Source organism: Poecilia mexicana, unplaced genomic scaffold, assembly GCF_051168715.1.
Source record: "Poecilia mexicana isolate PSO_F unplaced genomic scaffold, ASM5116871v1 scaffold_5, whole genome shotgun sequence".
NCBI lineage: Eukaryota > Metazoa > Chordata > Actinopteri > Cyprinodontiformes > Poeciliidae > Poecilia > Poecilia mexicana.
This window is the reverse complement of record NW_028263374.1, coordinates 25,059,555-25,084,323: the sequence shown is the minus strand read 5'-3', so window position 1 is coordinate 25,084,323 and position 24,769 is coordinate 25,059,555. Positions and strand designations below refer to the sequence as shown.

The window sequence follows — 24,769 nt, the reverse complement described above, 5'->3', positions numbered from 1 at the left end:
TCTACTTTGTAGCAGAGTGACATGCCATCAAAAACCACAAACCATCAGTTAAATTCTGTTAAAATTAAATTAACAGCAGGAAGTGTATGCCACACTTTTCAGACTTTGGGCATAATACAAATGCACTACTTGTGTTGCTCTATTAAATAATAAAACATGTTGAACCTTTTGATTGTAACACGCAAAAGTATGAAAAAAGTATTTGCATGGCACTGTGCAAATCAACTGTGCATCTGTGTTGATGCAACATGAATTTTTATAGACGCGGTGCACTAGAAGTTGTCTTACTCACATTGACAGATTCATGGCCAGCATATTTGACTCGGACCCGAGGTTCTTGAACCACATCCAGGTTTGTCCCAGTCACCGTCAGGGTGGTGTGCCCGCTGTTTGGATGAAAGACATGTAGTTAAAGCACTCTGCACAAGATATGAGCTGCTGCCTATTTCTTCATGTGTTGCTTCAAAGGAAAATGAAATTCTTGTAATTTTGTCAGAGTGCTCTTTTGCTGTAGCTGTCCAGGCTTTCTGAAGGTCTTCTACATTTTATTTTCTTTGAACATTGTTGAATTTTTCATTTCATTTCAGTCTTGTCCTTGTACCTTACCATTTTCAGAGTACTTTTGTATTTGGTCATACCATTCAACGTAGACCTATGAATCCTTCAAAGAAAAGGGACGAAATGTAAGAGATGACCCAATGCTTACAGGACCCACAAAAACCCATTTTAAATTGCACCAGTTGGCACTTTGAAAACAGCTGTCAGGGACGACGACACGAAATGTTCCAATTTCTTTCAATGCATCTGCAAAGCTTACCAAAGTTAAGAGTTTTACAGGAATAAAACAGTATTTTTTAACCAAGAAGGTGATTCACAAAGAGCTATTAAATGATAATCTGGCATATGGAGGATGGATAAACTGGATAAACTGAAGAAGTAGTTCTTTTTATAAAGAAATCCTCTCCTGAGATTTCATCTACATTTTCAAACATTTTTTACAAAAAAATATTTAAACTATCTTGAGCAGAAAAATGGTTCATGCTTAAACTTGTATTTTCTCCTCTGGATACTTGAGAATACAAGCAGAAACACCAGTTACCCTGCAAATGATCAAGTATTAGACAGAATAAGAAAAAAAAAACATGTTTATTAAATAATTTAGTTTCAAGACCTTCAAAAAGCCAGAAAAAAACTATTTTACCTTAGGACATGTTTAAAACACATGAAACTCGGTTATTTGGAAGCAAAAGTTAAAAAAATAACAAGATTGGGGAGGTTTTTACACACCACTGAATGTCAAAGGAATTATTGCTTAAACATGTATGCATACACCAAACTCCTGGTATCCTGCACATGAACACAAGCTGCTTTTTCCTCAGTGATTTGATTAGAGCGGCAACCACAGAGAGCCCAATCTTTTTCATCAACATTTCCCAGATAATTTGCATTAATGCATGTTTGAGGAGGTATAGCTGGTAGCTCGCCCTTTGTTATTGGGCAGAAAAAGAAGATCAAACGGAGAACCAGCTGGCTGCTGTTTTATATTCAGCATTGAGTGTGAGACTGGCATAGCATGAATGCAGGTGCTACTTGTTTACATATCTGAGTTGGATTGGATTTAAAAAAAAACAAAAAAAACACGCTCTAATCTTTGCACAACATGTGCAGCAGTGCAAACTTAGAAAACATTTGGAGCGAGAGCGTACACCAGGTGAAAAAGATGGATAAATACAGGGAGAGAAATTGGACAAAAATGCTGCTAAACCGTCCAGCGCGGCGAAACTAACAGAGTGCCAGCCCTTCTCTTCTCACACTTCAAAGGCCACCTAAGCTTGTAGGGCCTCATAGTGGGAATGCACATTATGATGAGAGCTCTTGATTGCAGCTCCACAAAGCTCCTCCTGTCACTAGGCTGTGGGCAAGGGTGACTCTCTGAAGCCTAATCTGCAGGGACGTAGTGCTGCGTAATTCCGGCCAAACCCAAATTAAGTGCCATTTACTGTTGGTCCCATGAAGGTAATAAAATCTTAATTTGTGTTAGAAATGTTTGTCTAGAAGATTTTTTTACATTTGTTTTTGCTGTTTGCTGCTTTTGTTTAGTGTACAACAAATGGCTGGATGTGTCTGTCCATCCATTACCAATGTCAAAAGCTCAGTGTTGTGGTACTCGAAGTTGGTCTTGGTCTTAAGACCGGTCTTAAGACCATTTTCTGATGGTCTCGGTCTCGTCTCGGACTCGACCGCATTTGGTCTCGGTCTTGTCTCGGTCTCGGGCTCTGAGGACTCGGCATTTTATTTCAAGACCAGTCAAGACCGCAACTGTGAAAATATCACTAAACGTACAACATACTGTCCAGTTTATTTGTTAACATCTTTGTTTTCAGTGGATGCAAAACGCACAGATTAAAATCCAAGCAACTAAGTGTTTCTGTTACTCCCCCTTCCCCTCCTCGCCTTTTACTCTCCCTCCTCCTCCCCTCCCCACCTTTCACTCGCACGCGGCGCTCCAGGACATGTGCAGTGGTTTTCTCTCAGCGGCAGAAAATGTTTGTCTAATCGTCAGTAATATAATAGTGCTGCATAAATAGTAAGAAATCCGATGGCCACAGCTAACTCAGCAGCGCTTTGCTTTCACAGACGGTGGAGACAACGTCTAACTTTTTTCGTCACTTAGAAAAGTAGCTCAAAGAAGGTAAGATCCGTTAACGTGATGTTAGCAAAGCTAGCTGTATAGACACATAAGCATTGTGATGAAAAATGTTATCACTCACTGTGCTGAATTATTGTGCGGAGGTGTAGACTGACTTGTCGCATATATGGGACAACGCTATGTCCAAAAGTCTGCAATATAGTGAGGTGACATTCAGAAACAGTCGATTCTTCTCCACGGCTCTTTACTTATTAGATAGGACTGGAGTATCACTCACTGAGAGCCGTTGTTCTATCAGATAGCCATACGCTGTCAGGTTATCATACATGCATTAAGCATTAAGAAGTCCGACCGTCAGAGGAGTTGTCAGTTCACCATACACAGCAAGTTATGATGAACATAAGTCATTAAATTGTTTTCAATGATAACTATATAGATATACATGTGTTGTCATGGTTTCAAAGTGTATTTAAAGCAGGGTCTGGCTGCTGCTGGAGTCAGCTACAACACACGCCCGTGTAAAACTCACTTAACCGCTAAGTCAGGATGCCATACAACTGTTAATAACAAAGTGTATGACGATCTACGTCATGATTCTATGTTGTTGATTAAATGAAATCTTATGGTAATGACGTGTCTGACAGATATAGCCGGTGTTCTATCACATAGCCATACGCTGTCAGAATAGCATACATGCAGTGAGTACCATGCCAGCACATGCGCCTTAAGAAGTCCGACCGTCAGCGTAGTTGAAAATAAGTAATTAAATTGTTTATAATATGACATAATGTGATAACTAGATGGATATAAATGCGTTGTCGTGGTTTCAAAGTGTGTTTAAAGCAGGTCTGGCTGCAGCTGGATGCCATTCAACTGTTAATAACTGTTAATAATGATCTATGTCATGATTCTATGTTGCTGATTAAATAAAATCATATGGTAATGACAGCGTATGCATGTCTGAGCTAAGCGTACGACTATCTGACAACGTATGAAAGAACACCGTGAGTTCGTGTTAAGCGTATGACGATCTGACCTGACAGAACACCCGTTCTTTGTTCTAGTAATGCTCTTTGTACACTGCATCATTATTTTATTTAATTATGTACGTTAATATTTAAATTAACAAATAACTAAAACACAAGAACGAAAGAGCACGCAGAGCATGCACATTGCTCTTTGATTGTTTTTGTTCAAGTGGCAGCAGTAATGTCTACCATGGTGTCAGACTACCTGGCTTCATGTACTGGGATAGAGAGTGAAAACAGTCACGGTGAGCGTCTTCTGTTTGGTCACTTCTTGCTTGTTGGTCCTTGGTCAGTGTTCATGGTTGAGCGTTATTTACCCTCAGGGCATTGCCTCAATTGCTATGTTTAATGGTGGTGGTTTCTTATATGAGCAATATGGGCAAATGCCCAGGGCGTTATATTTTTAGGGATGGCACGAGACCATCACACTTTTTAGCACAGAAATGGAATATTTAATATTGGTAAAATATATTAAGTATTTAATATCTCGGTGTTTTTATGGGAATATGGATCTTTCAGATTATTTTGAGAAGCAATTTCGATCATATTTTACATTTTACTGTGTCATGTAGCGCAGGCCGCCGGTCTTGGTCTTGACTCGGTCTCGACTCCCCTCGGTCTTGGTCTTGACTTGGTTTCGGACCCCAAAAGTCTTGGTCTTGTCTCGGTCTCGATACACTCTGGTCTTGGTCTTGTCTTGGTCTCGGGTTAGGTGGTCTTGAACACAACACTGCAAAAGCTGCTTGTCATCGACTATAATTCTAACTTAAGTACATCTGTTTTAAACTTTCCAGGTCTTGTACTGTATTTTTAATCAGGGTCAAAGTCACTTAAAAATCCCCTTGGTTGTTGTTAAGTGTGTATTTATCACTGTTACGGGGCTGATGACAGCATTTAAAGGTTTGAAGGCTGATCTGTTCTGCTTGGACTATAGATTATCTTTTTGACTTCTTGAATTCTTGATGCCTGTTGGACACATAAAAAAAGACACTATGTGGCAAAATTTTACCTCTTCCCCAAATACTTGATGTCTATGATAAAATATACTACTCTATTTGTTTATGGTAACTTGAAGAAAAACTGCATCTCTCCAAAATTACAAAACAGATGAATAAATAACACTGCAATAAGATATCAAAACAGCAGCACTGCCCAGTAATGAAGACTTATTTCCAATTTTTGTCATTATAGAACAATTATGGGGAAAAAAACAAACAATTGAAACCAGTTATGCTTTGGCTCATGCCAAAGCATAACTGGTTCCCTTGTTAAATTACAACTTAATTTTGAATAACTACATATTTTGCAACGCTGGGCTAAATTTGACTAGCCAGACTGCCAGACATCTTTGACAGCATAAATCAGGCTAAAAGATTTTTGAACATTATTATGAAGTTCGAGAACCGATAAGAGACCAAGTCATAAACTTCTGTAAGTCTGTGAAAAAGCTTACACAGCCATTTCTGAGGCTTTGAGATGCCATTGAACCAGTGGGAGTGATTAAGACTTTTATATTCTCTAGAAAAAAGTGGTGTAAAATGACATGGCGTAAATCTAACAGCATTAAATAAAAAGAAACATCATCTTGACAATGAAATACAATGGAGAAAATGTGATGGTTTTGGTTGCTTTGCTGCTTTAGTAAACTTAGACATGTTGCTGTAAATCATAGAAATTTGATCTCTGGCAGAAAACCCAGAGGTAGAATACACAACGACAATATTTTGTGTGTAAATAATGTAGCTTGGAATGATGAGTGATCAAAGATTCTAAACATCAGATCATTTCTCCGTTTCAATGGATAATCAGCTCAAAATGATTCAGATCAGTATCAACAAAAAGGCACAATTAGAACATTTCAACATTTTGTTTTTCTCTTTAGAACCCTCTCCTGAAGAAATCTTGAGGCCTACTCCAACAACAATCAGAAGCATTTTGTCTCTGCTCTGATACTGCTAAGTCTGAGTACTGGAACTCTATGTTATTCCCAGAGAAAATCTCAGATCATTCAAAATGCAGTAGCTGAAGCACTTCTAGGAACTAGCATGGGAGAACATAGCTTTTCAATACTGGAAGCTCTTCACGAACTTTCAGCGAAATTCAGAACTGACTTTAAAATTCTTCTCACTAACATAAAGATCAATATTAGAGCCCCTCAGTATCTTACAGATCTTCCATTCCTATAGTGTACTAAGAAGGCCCTTCATTCTCAGAGTGCAGGTTTACTTGTGAGTTCTCAGGACAAGAACAGGCTGCAGAGCATTCAGCTATCAGGCTGGGAATCAGCCAAACAGCTTTAATTCAATGGAGGAATTTTCTTTTTCTTTTCTATTATGCATAAATATTTTCTATGGTTATGAATTACTAATGGATAATTTCATACTAACATTTTGCTATAATATTCTACTGTAACATTTTTAAGCGCTCTTCAACTTAAAATCAATACAAATATTTTACTATGTATTTTTTGTCTGTCTGCCTTTTCTTTTTTTATTATAGCCTGTGAATTGCAAAACACTTATGTTTACTTTTTACTATATAATCATTTCTTGCTGCAACTCCTGCACAGAACTTTGCGGCATCTACATATGTCCAAGTTATTTTATTTTTAGTGAAGCGTCTTTGTACCTCGCACTGCCTCTCGTTCAACCTGCTGCACTTTTGGTTTCTGATGGTTTACTTCATCGCCTGCCTTGATGACTGCAGCTGACTGGCCATTTTTTTTCTCTAATTGTGACCAAAATAAGAAGAAATTATTGTATTTAATTTGTCCTTTGCATGCTAAATATGAAATCTGTTTCGTGATGAAAATTTGCAGTTTTAGATAAACCATATTCGGGCACCTTTGTTCACCATGGATGCGTTTGTCTTATTTAGAGGAACCCTAACACATCTTATTGAAACATGATGATTTGACCATGAACAAAACTGCTTTAATATTCTTAGTATTCATTGAAGTTTGGTCCATTCTTTCCTGTCATTTATCCACTCTCCTTTATGTAATGCATATGGATTATTAACACATATCTCAATCACTAACTTCAATTCCATAGCATAACTTCACTTACCTTGACATGACAAACTGTTGTTATACACTGACAACATGCTAGCTAATGTTGAAACCATAGACATAAATAAATAGACGCCTCATTCATGTTTATGGTTAATACAGCAAGACAACGGCAGGTAACCATGACAACTAGCGAAAGTTTAAAGGCAGGCTGGCTGTTTTGCAGTCAAGTTGTACATTCCTCTGCAAAAACAAAAAAATCCCTCTATCGTACATAAACAGTAGTTAAACAGCTCCGAATTTTAAAATAACAACTAACTTGGCCTGTACAGGTGGCTTCATTACGTGTCGATGTGACACAAAGAGAAAGCAAATGTTCCCAGTGTGGTACCTCGCAATGCTCCACAGTGGTTCAATGCGTTGGACTGTGGGGTCTTCAATGTACTCAAAGGTCAGACTTCCAGGAGCTCTGGCCCGGTCGACACTCAAACTGACTTGAACCGGTCCCGCGCCCGTCAGCGATGGAGCCGCAAAGCACACAATCTCTGACATGCTCCTCCTGGTGGGAGAACCAAAAGAGAGAATTATTCATGCTTTCGATTGTGTCTGCCCCTCTCACTGCTGCAGAGGCAAATCCCTGACTTCATACAGTTATGAGCCACGCATGAAGGGAGAGGATTCATTATAGCCTGTCCCATCTCCTGCTTGTTGCAGTCATATTGGGGATGGAAACCGTAATTAGAAGGAGCTCTTGCTAATGGCTCTTTTGCTTCACCTGCCTGACTGCTACAATGTGCAAAATTTTTACTTAAAATAGATTTCTATAAATACATGGAGAAAGAAATAACTAATGTGAGTTTCATCACTCCCTCACCAGTCATTACTTATTCCTAATTTAAAATGCAAGCACACACTTGTAACTAATGTGCACGTTTTTGAATAAATTGACTCATCCTGCGTTTGATTAAAACAAGAGAAGGCTAATTCGTTAATACTGTGCAGAGGCAATCTTACTCAAGTGCCTCTCCATCTGGGCTCCAATAGAAAGAAAGATTACAATAACATCAGGGGATCATATTATCATTAGGCTCACCTGTACAATTCGCAGGTTTGATTCCCAAAGTACACAGTGACAGTGCTTCCTGCGCTCAGATTCTCTCCAACAATGGTAACCTTGGTACCCCCAGACTCAGGTCCTCTGCTTGGGGTCAGAGCCAAAATGGTGGATATCTACGGACAAACAAAATCTGTTTAGTATTTATGGCAAAAAAAATGTATTCTCAAAAAACCTTTTTGCTTTGGACTTTGTCTTTTTCACCATTTGTTCAGCTTTATAAGAAGAGAGACTAGTTGAATTACGTATAAAGCTGCTTTTCTTGCAGAGAACAAAATATATTGTTAGAATATAAATATAAAATAAATATATCATGAATTATACATATCCACTGTGAAAATTCTCCTTGATATCTATTAAATCCACAAATCAAGCAGGCTTGCTTTCTGTGATATCTGAAGTCACGCTGGGCACCAAGATGTTCGGATGAGCCTGTTTATGATTTCTGTTAACTTTTCAAGCAAATTTTGAACTTAACATGCGAACCTGCACTGAATGTTTTTGCAGTTCCCTCAGCTGGCATAAAACAGCATTTTTATGCTCAAGGGCTTAAAATTGAGAGATTTAGCAAACAAACTTTCTGCTTTTGTGGGAGAGAGTTGCCAATACTGTTTCCTCTAGTCCAGGATTCTTGTGTCTTCTATGTGTGTGAAGCACAATCAGGCTGTTACGCACACACACAACAAAAACGTAATCTCTTTATTTTTGCCTCCAATTAATTTAAAGCATTTCCCTTACAATGATTTCAAAGTAGCTCTGATTAGCAATGTAGTCTTTATGTACTGTGATTCTGTTCTAAGCTTTAAGGATCTCACAGAGTATTGTTTAATATGTAATTTGAAAAATGAAAAAATATGGTACAATTCTGGATTCTATTCATAGCCAGCCATGCTTTCAAGAACCAGTTTTTACTGCTGTATTGCAGGTATTCTGGGTGATGTCTCTGCTTTACTAATTAAGAGAACTGAAATATTTTAGCAGGATTTTATTTCAGGATATTAGAATATAAAGAGCTAAATACAAATAACACACTTTTCAGGTTTCATATGAAATGAATTTAGAAATCTGTGCATCTTTTTCTGTCACAGTTGTACTTTGCCTCCCATTGGCTGGTAGAAATTCTTTACCCAAAAGGATTAAATGACAAAATGAATCTAGAAAAAGATTAATTCTGTTCCTTAAATATCACAATTGTGTCCAACTTTGTGTTTGTTTACAGCAAAGCTTCCAGAAAGGAGGACACACATGCTGTGCAATGATGCAATGAATATGCTAATTACTACATGATGTCATGCACTAACAGTCAGTTATCTCTTTTGAAAGACATTACCTGACAAAAAATTGAAAAATGGAAAAACCTCTTTTTGGGCCTAAACATGTAGTCAAAAATCATTCACAATGAAATTTTTGCCTGTGTGAACTGAGCTTTGAGGTAGCCTAATTATTAGCTGTGGATTCTCACTGCACAGGATTATAAAGAATGTTTTTGTCAGAGCAAACTGACAGGTCTCTCGCTCTCTTTTTGTGAATTACCACAAACGTGTAGATCTGGGAGGACTGTGCGCTCAACTCTGGTCTGCATTCACCGACACATAGCTTGACCGGACCTGGAGCGCTTCCTTCCAGAGCCGCATCCATCTCGCATACAATCCTGTCAAAAGCAAAACGTATAATGATAAATCGATATCCACTCCAAACCACTGCCATCCGAATTTGGCTAATAACAATAACACAATCCTGATGCACAAACAAACACACAAGTGTGACTGCACTATGCCACATTCATCATGAGTCTCACTGGTAGAAGACGCTCTCTTTTGGTCAATGTGATTGAAGTAGACTTTCATAGAAGTTGCAGGTCAATACAGAGGCTCATCTTTCTTCCTAATAGGAAACCTATAACAGCAATATAACTCAAATGATAAACTACACCCCTTCCCATCACAGGCATGACCGCCATCCGCCATTACCTCCTGTTGCCATGACAACATGTGGGTTTCTCCAATAAATCAGTATTGCCTGTCAGGTCAATAAGATAAAACATGTTATGTATAAGTCATTACAGCAACTGACCCGATAGTGAAATTAATGGTTGTAACATCTGTAATGTCATGTTTTAAAGCGCTGTGTGAGCTGAATGAATGGCCCTGCTAAATCTGCTGCTTTGCAAAAGAAACCATAAGTCGTCCGCACAATGGGAGCACTCAATGAATCGTCCCGGCCCATCTCTTCTTCTCGTAGATCACGTGGGGATTCCTATTTACAGCTGGCATGTTCCTTTCTTTTCCTGGGTTTTTTTCTTTCTTTTTTTTTTTTTTTGTTTTACAAGGGTATAAATAAAGTCGCTGCAGCTTGGTCCCAATCGCATTACATGCCTGTGAGAGAAACACATGGCTAACAGATTGTCCCTCCAGTCAGCGACATGCAGCGCATTTCAATTACAGCTGTACCGACAGCCTCATAACAACGACGACACAAAGACTGTCTGCCTCCTTCTTTGGCTGAGACAGCACCAGAGCAAAGTGAAGTCCCCTGCAGCCTGGGGAGGCGTGTCGACTTTTTACTTACACACCAGCTATGATTCATGATCTTAGAGTCATGGGGAAAAAATAAAAAAATAAAAAAAATATGTACAGTATACGAGCATGAAAGAAATTGCATGGGTTAATTTTCATTGAGTTTTTGGATTTGCGCAATATTGCATTCAGTGCTTTGTGAAAGTATTCATACTCCATGCTGCTTAGAGGGATTCATTGACTGGGCTTGTATAGCAGAGGGACATAATTAGTGAATGTTCTATTAAAGCAAAAACTCGCTCACTTTTTGAAAAATATTTAATTTTTTCTTTGATTTAAAACAGAGAACTAGATAAAAATATGGTTTACCAGACAACCACATTTTGTGCCTTATGTATTGACTAAACCCAATAAGATTTTAAAAAGTCAATTACAGCAAAAATGTCACTCATACAGCGATACCCTACTTGGAGTTAAGTAGAAAGCTGGAATTGAACCTCCAACCTTCTGATTGCCAGACAACTATACTACCCATTGAGACACGTTTGTCCCATGTCTTGGTTTGATTGTAGTTGTGCCTTTTTCCTCCTATTGTCAGATGATAGGTTGAAAGATGGTGTCTGAGGTAACATCTGTATTGATACAGCAAATAAATTACACAAAGCTGTGCTCTACTTACAGTCAGGTGAAATCTAATGACAATTAGTTGTACTGGATTTTTCTTAAGAGTATCAGTTTCACATTTTTAAAATTTCAATCTATATCCTTTTATTTCTAATTCATAAATATGCTCTACCCTGTATTTGCCTATTTTTAAAAGGGAAATACTTTAGAGTTTGTGTTTCAGGATTATAAAATGTAAGTACTTCTTTTGTGTGAAAATAAAATGTTTGCAAGGACTAGTAAGCTAAAATATAAAGCATTTGTATATGACAACAGTGATACACTAAGGATGATGTCTTACTGCTCTGCAGTGACGTATCCCTCCTGCCGCGGCGTGCACTCCACTCCTGCCACCTCCACGTTACCCACAAGCTCAAAGAAGGAGAGACCCAGGTTCAGGCCCTGAATAGTGACAAGCGTGCCCCCCTCCAGAGGTCCTGCTACTGGGCTTATCTTATATTAGAAGGAGATAAAAAAGTACAAAAGGATTTAGTGAAATCTTACTTGTGCGAAGATTTCTAATAACAGCTCTGAATTCTCTGTTATTTCCATTTGTCAGTGTTAAACTTACTACATTTGTTTTCGTGGACAAATGTAGTAAGTTTAATTTAATTTTTAAAGTGTTCATCTTAAAGTTTACAGTCGAAGCAGTCTTAAAACAACAAATTCCCTTCTGTAAGATCTCATTTAGTTTTTGAACTGAAATCTTTGAAGGATGCAACTCGTGCAGAAAATGAAAAGCAGACTTTTCAAGACTTATTCAAAAAGCTTTGACATTGGCAATAATTCAAAAATAAACTTTCATAAATAATTCAGAGGATAACAAAGCCTTGAGAAAACCATCCACAGCACATTCCAGTGAAAAAAGCAAACCATGCCAGCAGGGGAACATTCGGACCTACAGAGCAGAACAGGAGCAATGGCGAAGCAACTCCGCCTGTGCTGTCGAGCAGCGCTCGGCGGTTGATTCATTCTGCTGCAGCTCCTTCAGAAACACTAATAATGTGACAGGGACATCAAAGGCTGCCGGCTCTTTGAAGTGGAAGAGCCTTGCATCTTTGTGCATGACCCACAGTGCCTTATTCAAGAGAATGAACAGGGGTTTGGGACATAAAAGATCCATCACTTCTTTCTAAACAGACTGAATACGTTTAGCTGTCAAGAACTTAAGGTATTCAGCTGGCATGGAACAAAATGTCAGATAGTCTCAGGTAAACAGACGTAGCTGCGAATTTTCTGCATTTTGTTGCTGTTTAAAGCCCAGACAACAACACATTCACATGATGTCCTGGAAGTTTTTTTTCCAATACAAAAGCAAAAAAAGTAAAATATACTTTTAGATATTTTACAAGGAATTCAACTTGGAGTATTTCTATACTTTAATATTTTTATTTTGACATGATTACTCACCTACACCAATAATCTTTTTCCACCTTGATTTCTCTAAAAGTCTTTTTGTGGAATTGGCATGATGTCAAAGCACGATCGAAGACACTTTCCTGCTCTCTGCCATGGTTTAAACTTTTTGAACAAACTGCACCAAAGCCAACAAGTGTTTTTGTAGTTTGTTTTTGCCAATTTTAGAGTTTGTAAATCACAAAAGGAGAAACTAACAAGAATTATTTTTGATCAACCGCCAGTCGACTGAAAAACAGCTAAATACAACACATGCGAGCCTATTAAGCTAATGATAGAAGTGAACATGTATGACTATGCAGGTAAAATTGCACACATGTTTTGTCTGCATGAGTTCAAAAGTTGTGCAAGCAACAAACCTCAGTAATGCGTGGGTTGGTACACTTGACATTCCTGGCAGAAAGGTCCAGCCAGCGGCTGGCGTAAGGGGAGATGGGAGGACAGTGCTGCCTCATGGTGCACCGACCCTCACCACTACACCAGCCACACTGGAACTTCCTTTCAGCACGTAGACACATGCCACAACTGTCCCGCTGGGCGCTGCACTTGTACAGATGCACTGCAGAATAACAAATAACGATGCTTTTAGCTGATAAAAGCCAAGGAACTGCACTTCTTTTATGATGCTTAAATAGCTTAAAAAACCTATAGAAACTAAAACTTTATGGCAAACAGTAATCAAATAAACACATATTGCCCCACAATGATGCCACAGAATTTTATCCCCGAACACTTTGTCATGTTACAACTACAAACTTATTGTATTTACTTTATTTCCATTTACTTACTGTATTTCACTGAGTTTTTATGTCAGTCAAACTCAAAGTAGTTCATCCTTGATTTTAATTTTGGTGTTGTGAATATATAAAACATTGAAACTGATTTATCTCCAAAAGTGACTGACAGAAAAAAAAAAAAAAAAGAAAACCAATCAGGGATGCAAGCTGAGCAAATATGAAGATTCACCCATTGCCCCCCTGGGCATAGAAGTGATTTGGTGCTCTTTGATAAAAACCCAGTGATAACGTGAACTTTCTCTCAAGGCCTTTTGGGAACCTTGAAGTGCTCTCTATAAACCATATATCGCCTCTGGATTGAGTGCTTTACACTCCTCTGGCTTGGCAGTGATGGATGGCAGAGGCACCTTTAATCTTCTCGGGATTGTCGATGATGAAGTTGCCGTTCCATACGATGGAGAGGTCCACCGCCAGGTCACTGATCTTCACACCCTCGTACATGTACTGAAAAGCAGAAAAAAAACGAGATTGAAAGGGAATAGGCTTCAAAATGGAAACAGGAAGAGAGGGAAGTCAAATGGAGACAGAGGATAGAGAATATAAGAAGACACAGAGAGACTGAAAGGGGAAAATCAGAGGATGAAAGGCCAGCGGAGAGACGAGGCTTTTAACCATCTGTCATTTTCTGCTATGGTTGTCTGCTCTGTTCCTCTTTGACATGTAGGGACACAAACCTTGGCTGGGGTGACCAATCATCTGAATCTGAGGAAAATGGCCTTTTCATACATTGTCACAGCATTGCAGTATATGCTGTGCTTCAAAATGTACGCTCTGATTTGCATTATGTAGGGAAGAAAAATCCAAAGAAATCTACAGGGTGCCTCTGAAACCCTGATGATCCTGGATTGCTTTCACAAAATTCAGAGACGGAAAATTATTTCTTTCCTCATGTTTTGCACGTTTTTTCTGCACCTCAACTTTTTCTTTCCTCCCCATTCGTGTCTCTACGGTGCAACATCTAAGGCAAAATGCATTGATGCTGATACACCATGCACAGCTTGACAATAGAGCGTCTGAGGCGCTGTCTCTGGTTTGACAGCTGAGAGACTCCCGCCGAGCATGTTCGGGGTCATACCGAGCTGTTCTGGCACTGAACGCTGGTGCTGTTGAAGCGCAGTGCCGTGACACGGTGACTGACGCCCTGTACGTTCACCACGCACTCGTAGCCCCGCTGGCCCGACTGCGGCTGGGGGAGGTTTCGGGCCCTCAAGGTGATCGGTCGGACCTCGCTGGCCGGAATAAGAATTTCCCCAGAGTTGAGGAGCTGAGGGCAGTCCTGTGAGAGCAAATGAAAAAGTAGTTAATAAGAATACCCCCTCACACACTGTTTCTATATTAAGCTAGGAAATGTACACATAAAAGCAACATTTAAATCTTGTTTTTTTCTGTTTGACATTAAGCTAGTCTAAACTATTCTTCTTTGGGTCAGGTAAGATTACCCAAATTATTCATAACTGTATGATACTTCAAAAATAAGAGAATGTTTTGCTTAAAAGAATTAATAAAAAAAAATCTTTATAATTGCATGTTTATTTACTTTTCCTTAGAATTTGGTAGTAATACCTTTTAAACCAGATGAATTGGGTCAAATATTTCCTTCCACATACCTAACTCACATACTGAGTTAGGTTTACAGACCATCTTGCTCAACCATGTCTTTTCAACTCTTCCCACAAATTTTCTAGGGGATTAAGATTAAAACATTTTGATGACAAATGCGAGGAATGGCTTTGTTGTCTTTAAGCCTTTTAAGAACTAACTGGCATCTTACTTTTTCCCCTGAATCTAACAATGCTTGTTTTAGCCAAGCATATCAATTTTATTCTTATCCTACCACAAAACATGTCTCCAAAAAGTGAGAACATTGCTCCTGAATGCAATTACAAACTATGATCTGGTTTTGCTATATTGCTTTTGGAATATTGGATTCTTCCTCTCTGAGTGGCTATTCAGCTGATGTTGGTTCATTTCTTGTTTCAGTTGTGAGCAATGGCACTGTCGCTCCAGACTTGGCCAGCATCTTTACCAGGTCGTTAGCTTTATTGGTATTTGTTGCACATTCTGCATCAAATGCATTCATCTCTAAGGCACAGAAACTGTTACCTTTGTGAATTATTAAATGTTGGACATTCTCTGGGAGTTTATACTTCCAAATACATGTGATAACTTAAGCATCTGAAAAAAATTTCTGACATTTAGCTCATACATGTGATAATGCTAACTGACCTAAAACTGGAAGGGTTTAGTCTAATTTTATGTTGGGTACTGACAAAAAGAAATTGTGTCATTTCACATTTTGAATATAAAATATGTGGTTACAGCTGTGAGTGACAGCAAATCACTGCACCACATTTACAAAACATCTTCTGCATATTTGTGTGTGTCTGTATTTATAAGCTTATGCTCTGTTACATAAGCATAGAGACCAATGTAGAACAGGGATTAAAAGGGTGTATGGGGCAAAAGTATCAGTATAAATATAACTCATTTTCATTTTGTGCATGGGTTTATGCAATGCAATAAATAAAGATTTTTCATAAATACAGATTTGGTTTACTCTTAAAAACTAAGGATCAGCCTCAAATGAAAGTTTTATCTGATACACTCTTCTAAAAACTAAGATCAAGTCAACAAAAGTTATGTAGGCAATGTTATTACAACCTCAAAACATCCCTTTGTGATCGCTTATAGTCACAAATGCGGTTGTAGGCTCTTAATCTTGTTTATTCTTTATTTTTGAGCTTCATTTTCAGTTCTTTGCAGGTAAAAACTGAACGGTAAAAGTGTTACTCAATAGATTAATCTTACATCTGAAAGCACTGTTTAAATCAGGTGCAGTAATTCTGTTTCTGTACCTCGGACGCATTGACTCTTCCTTCCTGGAAAGAGCAGCTGCTTGGGTCATGGGTGCAAAGGTTGCGGTATTTACACCAGTGGCAGCGAAATGTGCTGTTTACACATGACAGACACCTGCACAAAGAAATAACCACATATTACTACATACCGTAAATAAACATGGACATCTTTAAACTATAAACACTCTTTCAGACTCATCTTCAGCAACATTTCGTAAGACTTAATTCAACTGCATTTCTTTCCTCAAGATTTATATACACCAAAATTGAATGTCTTTTGTTATTTTGGAGATGATAAAATATGACCATGAGAAAGCAGACTCACTGGACAAACCTCTGCATTTAAAGTAAACTTTAAACAGGTGAATTACTGTACCAAACAATTATGAAGCATCAAGGACATACAATGTCCTTGTTAGATGTACTCTGATGTCAACTTGTCAACGTACAGTCCACAATTATTGGCAACCCCTCTTAAGACCCTTTTGGAAATTGAAAATGGTTGTTATGGAGACTTAAAGACAACATAGTGCTGCTGTTTTCTGCGCTTTTCTAGCTCAGAGCCTTCAGTATTAGCTTCCTTTACATTCACCACACCGTGCCTGGTGGTGGAAAGGTGAACTTTGGTTGTTGCTCAGCTTTTTTGTTTGCCAAAGCTCCACTGTACTTTTTTTCAAACCTTTTGAAATATTGCTATGAATGTAGAGTGAAGGATTTGTCTTGGAATATAGAAATAAACTTTTTGGTTGAATGAAAAATTACTCTGAATCTAAACCTTCAAGGGGTATGAATAATGTTTGGTTTAACAATACATGGAACATCATTACATTTTATACACTCGGCACCCATATTCTTTACAGCAGTCGGGGCTTCACATCAAACTCTGACTTCCCCAGTTCAAATTCTAACTTCTAGTAGCACTATTTCCATATTTCCACCTGGAAAGTCAGAAAATTGGATTTGCAGATAGGACATCCCATAATTGTCCTGGGATATAGAATCCATGGATACCAAATACTAAAAAACTTAAAAAGCAAAGCATAAATTACAGAACTGCTTCAGGAACATTTATTTTATGGGAATTTCCACATGTGCAAATAAGCATGGCATTCAAAGGTTGGATTTTATTGTAATACTTTTTACAAATTATCTCCAGAGGGTGAAATAATATTAGGGTATCCTGTATTCATCTGATTAAATTTGTTTTTACTGCTCACAGGATGTTCTTTACTTTCAGGTGGTATTTTTATTTTACCCATTCATCATCTGATTATGTAGAACATGGGTTAAAAGTGGCAGCTCATTATGTGAAGGGTAGAGTTGTGCAACATCCTTGGCTCAGATTCAGTTGCCTCTAGCATGCGGTCAATTGTGGATTAAAGTTGTTCCTGAACAACCTCAGCCAACTCGATTAAACAGCAAACACGGAGACAATTTAAAGAAAATTTGCAATTGAAAATGTCTACTTTTCCTGATGAAGTAAAAAAAAAGAGCAATAGATCTTATTTAATGGGATGCAGCAAAGAGAAAAACGTAAACCACCACAAGCCTTTTGATACTGCAGCTCATGCCGACCAACAAATGGCAATAAATGTAGAGCTGCATAATTAAATTTTGATAATAATTAGCTGCCCAAGGCTAGGACGGACATTAAAAAGTGCTACGTGAGGAAAAAAAAATATGGGGTGGGAGGGGCTGTGCATCGCCACAGTGTAACTAGACTGGCAGGGTGCTGCAGACACTGGATAATTCATTATGGAGGCTGACGTGATGCGGAGGTATAGTAAAGAGGGAGATGGGAAAGAAGGTGCAGGGTTAGGAGCTTGTTTTGTGTGAAATATTAATCACACAAGTATACAGGGTCACCCTGCAGCTAATGGAGGCCATATTGTTGTGGAGCAGATGCGATGAGCATCCAACTGTTTATCACTAATGGCTTATTATGGGTATGTTGTGGCATCCATGTTTCAGTTAAAGTGAATAAATGGGATGCCTGCACATAGTGGACTAATTCCCAGTCAATCAAAAAAAGAAAACGCACTCTGCTTCGGTAAACTCCTGTTTACTCTTTGTTTATGCTGTAGTGTAGTAGGTGGAGTAAGGCTGATAAAGAAAACATTGCATGAAAGGTCTTCATGTGACCTTTCAGTTTTGTGATTTGGCCTCTTGACTTTAACTGTCTTGTCTTGTGTTTCTAACAAACACACAGAAGTTTGCATGTTTCTGAGGAGTCTTTTAAAGGTGACACGTACAACTAATTAACGTTCATCCTAATAAGATCTGCTATTGTTCCTGCTTGTAATTGTTATGCAAAATGCAAGCCTCTTGCCATAGTTTACTGTTGTGATTAATACAGTTGACATTTACAAAATGGCTCATAGTCAAAACAGCTTCCCGGACCCAGTTAGGGAGCTTATATTGGTTGGCATTTAAATAAAGTGCTCTTTAATTTACACAGTTTTACCTGCCCTGAGGCACCAGAGGACGACAAAAAAATAAATAAAAATAGTGTCTTATGATTTTCCCCTGCAGACTCCCCTGAGACAAAGTTAGGTCAGAGGGGGGTCTGTGAGTCTAATGCTTATCCATTTAGCAGCCCTTGGAGAATGCCAGCCTTCAAGAAACAGTTTCTAGCAGCCAGACAGCAAAACTTCACTGCAGGGAAATTTTACATTGATTTGAAAATACTAAAGTCCAAAGTGGTATTCTCAAATTGCACCATCAAAATCACACTAGGGCTTGATTTTGGTATTGATTAGATGGCAACTGAATTTCTGTGTCATGTCTGACTGAGTTCATCGTTACAGAAGACACACAGATCAGACTTTTGGTTTCTTGTCTGCCTGAAACCTCATTATTAATCATTTCAGCATACAAAAATGATTAAAATGCTTTTGTAGTTTTGAATCTAACTAAAATAAGAAATTACATTATCCCCGAATGTTGCAAGTATTATGCCCCTAATCTTTTGCTGATTGTTTTCAATTTAAAAAATAAGGTGGATTAAAGCAAATTCTGTTTGGGGCTGTAATGACACTCAAAAATCATAGTTTATTCCAAACTTTGGTTTTAAAGGTTAGAGTTGTTTATGTTTTTAGGGTTTTTTTTTTTTCTGTAAAGAAAAAAAAGTGTCTATTATAGAGATTAATTGAGTTTTGGTGGAATTTTCTCTTACAACCAAAACACCCCAAAAATATATGCTGGCTTCTTTTACTAGGATTCTGATGACATTTAAGAATAAAAAAAAGCATTAGGTAATTTTCCAGTGTACCAGATGTACTTGAATCTGGTTATTGTAATTAATATCACAATATTTCCTAAATATTTTAGCCATTACAAGATTTTCTAACATTGTCATTTTACATAGGACACACACCTAGACTTTCGGTACGCATTTCAAATAATAAGCTATTTTTACTGTAAGTGAAATTAAAAGGGTTTTAAAAAAAAAAAAGCAACTGGGTTGCAAAAAAACAGAACCAATATTTTTTAAACATCTAAAAGTTTAAATAATCACCAGCAACCACTGCCATCATCAGAACCATTTTGGGACATTTGGGACAGAACGTATCTGATGTGCCACAATAAAATTTAAAGTAATACTTATTGTCCAAACTGTACTTAAAAACTCTGTCTGTGCAGATCAATGCAGAGGATGATAAACAAACATATAGTAAATAAAGAAGAGAGGAATATTTTTTTTTTCTTGATATGCTATTTCTCATTTTTCTTATTACTGATCCCAATTGAATTATAACTGCATCTCTATGTTGTGGTCAGACACACAGTGGTGAAAAAAAATTCAGTCTTTACATAAACTAGCACTCAAACAATGGGAGAAACTGATGTCAAAAATTACATTTTATCATGGTAACAACCATTCTAGAAATAAATCTCAAAATAATTTTCAAAGTACTTACATGATAAGAGCAAGGAAAAAAATAAATAGCTAATGAGTGTGTACTACCACACAGAAAACATGTCAGCTGTATTCAAAGCTGTAAGCAGTAAGCCCACAAACTGCCACTAAAGCAAAGGCGAAATAAACAACCCATGACAAATTCATCATGTTGATTTAAATGAAACCTGACAGATAAATTGAACTCTGAGGTTATCTCGCAGCGCGATCTTAAGTGGGGTTGGAAGCATCAGTACATCATTGCCCTAAATTAAGTTGTGTTCCTCCATCTATTGAACAAATCAAAGGTGGGGGAAGGGCGGTGCACTCACATCTGATGTGTGCTGCAGTTGTAGAACTTCACCTCTGTACTGGCGACCATTTGACCCGTCTCGTTTGAATTCAGACGAAGCTCCACTCCGGCCCAGTCTGAAAGAAAGTGTTTATACAAAGAACACAGTTAGCTGGAAAAAAGGGGAAGAAAAAAGCAGACAGAAAACGGATGAGGAGAAGAGCCAAAACAAAGACAGGATCAAAGAAGTCAAAATGAGGAGAAAATTGTAATACTTTTATCATTTTAGTGCAAAGAGCCACCTGGTGTCTGGGCTCCTGGAAGCTGCTGTCAGGAAAAAAGCCTTCAGTCAAAAGCTTCAATTCAAGGATTACCCTAAATGGTTGGAGGAAATCCTGCAGCACTTTGTCCTCACCTACCTTAAAATATATACAAAACTTTGGGTACTAAATAGAAAGGACATCTACTTTGGCTTAAAACCTTTCATTTTTTACATTAACCCTATTTGAAGTACTGTGCAAGAACTACAAGAGTTTCAACTACATTGCTTCATGCAGGAAGACTTTATTGTAACCTTACAAAGTGGTTTTGATCAGTAGTTCTTCAGGCCTTCTATTTAAAATAGGATTTTTTTACTCATTTTCTATACAATTCAGTAAACTTGGTAAAAATGAAGTAAGGGGCAGAACAATTGTCCATCTAAAAATGTTCAACAGCAGATGAACAGTATCTGAAAAAGGAAAGAAAAATCAAGCAAAACCCAATTAGAGGACTTGAGAGGTGAATCATTATTTGTTTAATCTAGCCACTACCTTAAAAAAAACTATCATTTCTTAAGAAATATTCTTGTTCGTTCAAAAATGTAATTCTAGGCTAGATGAAAAAAATTATTAAAAAAATATTTTGTCACAGCAGCAAATTCCTTGCAGATCCAGTATAAAATGGGTTATTTGCTTAGTTTGGTTACATGAAAACAATGGTACATCTGAGTCTTTTGTCCTTAAATGATTCACTGATCAAACTTAACAAGCATGACCAACAAAAAGCTAACAGTTACAAATAGTTAATTAAATAGGAACTGACGATAATTAGAGGTTCTAACAAAAAGCCTTTGTACTGAAACCATCAAGAAACATGACTCAAGACCACCTTAAAAGATTAAAGCAAAATCGTTCTTTTTTGAAGCAAAATATGGATAAATGAGAGGTAACTTAAGACCTTTAATGGTGTTGAAAAAAAAATTAATGTAGGGGCTGCTAATAATTTATTTCAAAAGAATCTATAGGCTAATTTCAGAATTAGTCTAAGCTATTCATTTTTCTAATAAACCCACTTTTTTTACAATAAATATTTATGACATTTATGATGTATCATAAAATGTGAACAAATCTTAATTTTAAAGTAAATGGAAAGGAAATAAAATCTATGTATTCAGTTCCCCTCTAACAACATCAACTAAAAATAATGAAGCCCTCATTTGTTAGTTCAGACTGAAGCAAAAGTAAACAAAAACAGAGTTCAACTCTCAAGAAAAACAAGTTTGTGTCTGCTACAGCCTTTAATGAAATGTATTGTAGCATACAAATGATTTGTATTTATTAGCTGTGTGCATTGCATGTGTTAGCATAGCTTAAATTTGATTCGTTTTTGTAATATCTACACTGTTAAATGCCCTTAAAACAGTAAATAAAGTATGGACATGAATACGGCGCTTTTCAGTCAAAAATCCATCTAAGCTACATCATAAACACTTGTTGAGAAAAAATGTAGCAAATAATTTGTTTAGCTTTAGAGACCATTCAGTAACTTTAATAAATGTATGGGCTTTATTTTCTCTGTTGGCTCATTTGTAGCCTCTGGGTGTTGTCTCTTTAGCTACTCATCATAGATTGTGCTTGTGCTGCTTTGCTTCACTACAACACCTAACAGAGCATTTAAACCCTCCATTTATCATCAGCCAACATGGAATACTCTCATACTTTGGACTACTTCAGGCTTTGATAGTTTAAATATTCTTCTAACTCAGCTCATTTGACAGTGAGACGTTTGCCTTATCTGCTATGTTTGATTTGAAACTGTAGCGAGACGCAACCAACTCAGCCCTACATACAGTAGACAAACACTACTGTATGTAGGGCACACACATACACAGATGCAAAATCCCACTGCTCCTTACTGCACCCTGAGGACTGTCTGGACACAGCAGTTTGTTACAGTTGTAACTTTTACTAAAAGTTAATGCATTCAGTAACAGTTTATTTGAAAGGGGGTGAATAAGACTGTGATGACACCGTCATAAACATGACATAACACCTGTCATGAACATGAATAAGCCTTCATGAATATTTATGACTGTTGTCATAAAGTGTCATTCTGTAAATTATGACACTTTTAATACAAAGTTGACATTATTCAAAATGTCTTTATGACAACTTGACATTAACCAAGAAATCATTACTGTTTAAACTTTACCTTTAATAACATAAAGTTACCTCATTTTTAAAGTGCAATCAGTAATTCTTTTATAACAAATTTATATCAGTAATGATTTCTTGGTTAATGTCAAGTTGTCATAACAAAGACATTTTGAATAATGTCAACTTTGTATTAAAAGTGTCATAATTTACCGAATGACACTTTATGACAACAGTCATAAATATTCATGAAGGCTTATTCATGTTCATGACAGGCGTTATGTCGTGTTTATGACAGTGTCATGTCAGTCTTATTCACCGCCTTTCAAATAAAGTGTTACCAGTGTTACCATGCATTCATAAAAATCTCAATCTTACTTAGAACATCCATTAGGTTAATAAATCAAGGCACCCCTTTGCAGATGTAATATCTTCACTCACCTTGTCCCTCTGGGATCTGAGGAACTTCCTTCCCAGCTGGTGAGAGACACATGACTCTATTGCCATTGACGTGACCCTCTGCTTGGGCCTGCTGGCCAAATGAACAGGTAATTCCAGCAGAAAGATCTGGAACATTATTCACCTCCAGCAGGAGCTAAAAAAAATCATAATTAAAGTTAAAAATGTAGATAATGACACATTGCACTGCAAGAGAGAAAATTAACACTAACCGGTGTAAGTAGAGAACAGATATTTGTTTACTGTACATTGTGTGTGAATGGTAACTGAGTCAAAAGACATTTTAGAAAAAAAGCCATTTTGAAAAGCTGTGCTTAGTTTTTTTTTTTTTTTTTAACTAATCTAAGTGTCTGGCTTCATCTCCAAATTTATCAAGCATCAAATTAGTGCTCCATACTCCAATACAGTTAAACCAAAACAAATCCAATAGATGCCCCACAGGGAGAGTCCAGCTCCTGCCTTACTTCTCCTCTCACAAAGCTAATCTCTGTTGGGTTTTCACTTACCTCTCTATGTGGCTCTAAAAGGCTACTCAAGGTGATTGCTCACAAACACTAGCATTTTTAGTAGAGTGACAGTGCAGTGATTGGTTAGAATGATAAGTAGACTCACAGGGACGCTATGTGCTGACACAGCGATACTGTCCGGGTGAGCAATAACCTTCACACAGCGGTCAATGTCTGTTGCAAAGCGAAAGCTCTCCTCTGCTCTCAGGCACCGATCTTTTCTCGAACACCTGTGGAGCAAAAGCACTTTCACTATACAAAATCTTAAAAAATGTAGTGCGTGTGTATTTTGTTTTCATGCTCAGAACTGTGGTTGAAAATAAGTGTTGAACAATGTACGACACAACTATGTTGATGATGCATCACTTTTCAAGAGTACATGATGTCAAGAGGATCAATTTTTACAAAGCAGACCAACTTCAAAGTGATACGCTGATGTAAGCATTAGTATTGCTTAATCACAACTTCACATTTACAATAACATAGTCATTTCACACTGTGGCTACCATAGAAGTAAAGCTTATCACCACAGCCACACAGCAGTGGTTAGTACTGTCGCCTCACAGCATGAAGGTCCTAGGTTTAAATCCCAGCTAGGGTCTTTCTGTGTGGAGTTGGTATGGTCTCCCTACGCGTGTGTGGGTTTTATGTTGGCATCCTCTCACAAGCCAAAAACATGCAAGTTTTGTTAGCCACTCTAAATTGGCTTTAATTTTTTGTGCACATGGTAGTTTATCCTGTGTTTCTTTGACCTCTTAACCAACATGTGACCTCTCACATGTTGAAGAAACGAGAGGTGACTGTGTAGACATTCAAGCCAAGGTACATCTTGGTATCTCCCCAGAATAAGCTGCAGAGAGTTTCTTGGGAAAAGGGATGTTTGGATTTCCATCCAGGATCTTTAATCTCCACAACCTGATCTCATGCAACTGGTAGATAAATGCAGCTTATAAACAGTATCACTGAAACCAGTTTCAAAAAGCCAATTACTTTTTCATTTAATCATCATAAATAAGAGAGCATGTTAATCGGACTTTAGTTTTGGCTTGTTTTTTGAGTAAATTACAAAGCAATAAGCTTTAAATCCTAAATCCTAATATGCAATTAAAAGTAATGAATGAAAGGATGGGTAGCACAGCAGGACATCACAG

The 24,769-nt window shown here is 37.6% G+C and overlaps 1 protein-coding gene across 1 annotated transcript in view; it reads right to left on the bottom strand.

Moving 5' to 3' along the window:
• The window catches only part of LOC106918428 (plexin-A2), a 78,598-nt gene that overhangs the window by 21,238 nt on the left and 32,591 nt on the right, over positions 1-24,769 (bottom strand). The window contains 12 exon segments of the mRNA XM_088005789.1: positions 293-386; positions 7,080-7,247; positions 7,782-7,918; positions 9,336-9,453; positions 11,283-11,434; positions 12,757-12,956; positions 13,542-13,638; positions 14,270-14,470; positions 16,050-16,164; positions 20,280-20,364; positions 23,074-23,248; positions 23,725-23,848. Of these exon segments, the coding sequence (XP_087861915.1) occupies positions 293-386; positions 7,080-7,247; positions 7,782-7,918; positions 9,336-9,453; positions 11,283-11,434; positions 12,757-12,956; positions 13,542-13,638; positions 14,270-14,470; positions 16,050-16,164; positions 20,280-20,364; positions 23,074-23,248; positions 23,725-23,848 (1,666 nt within the window).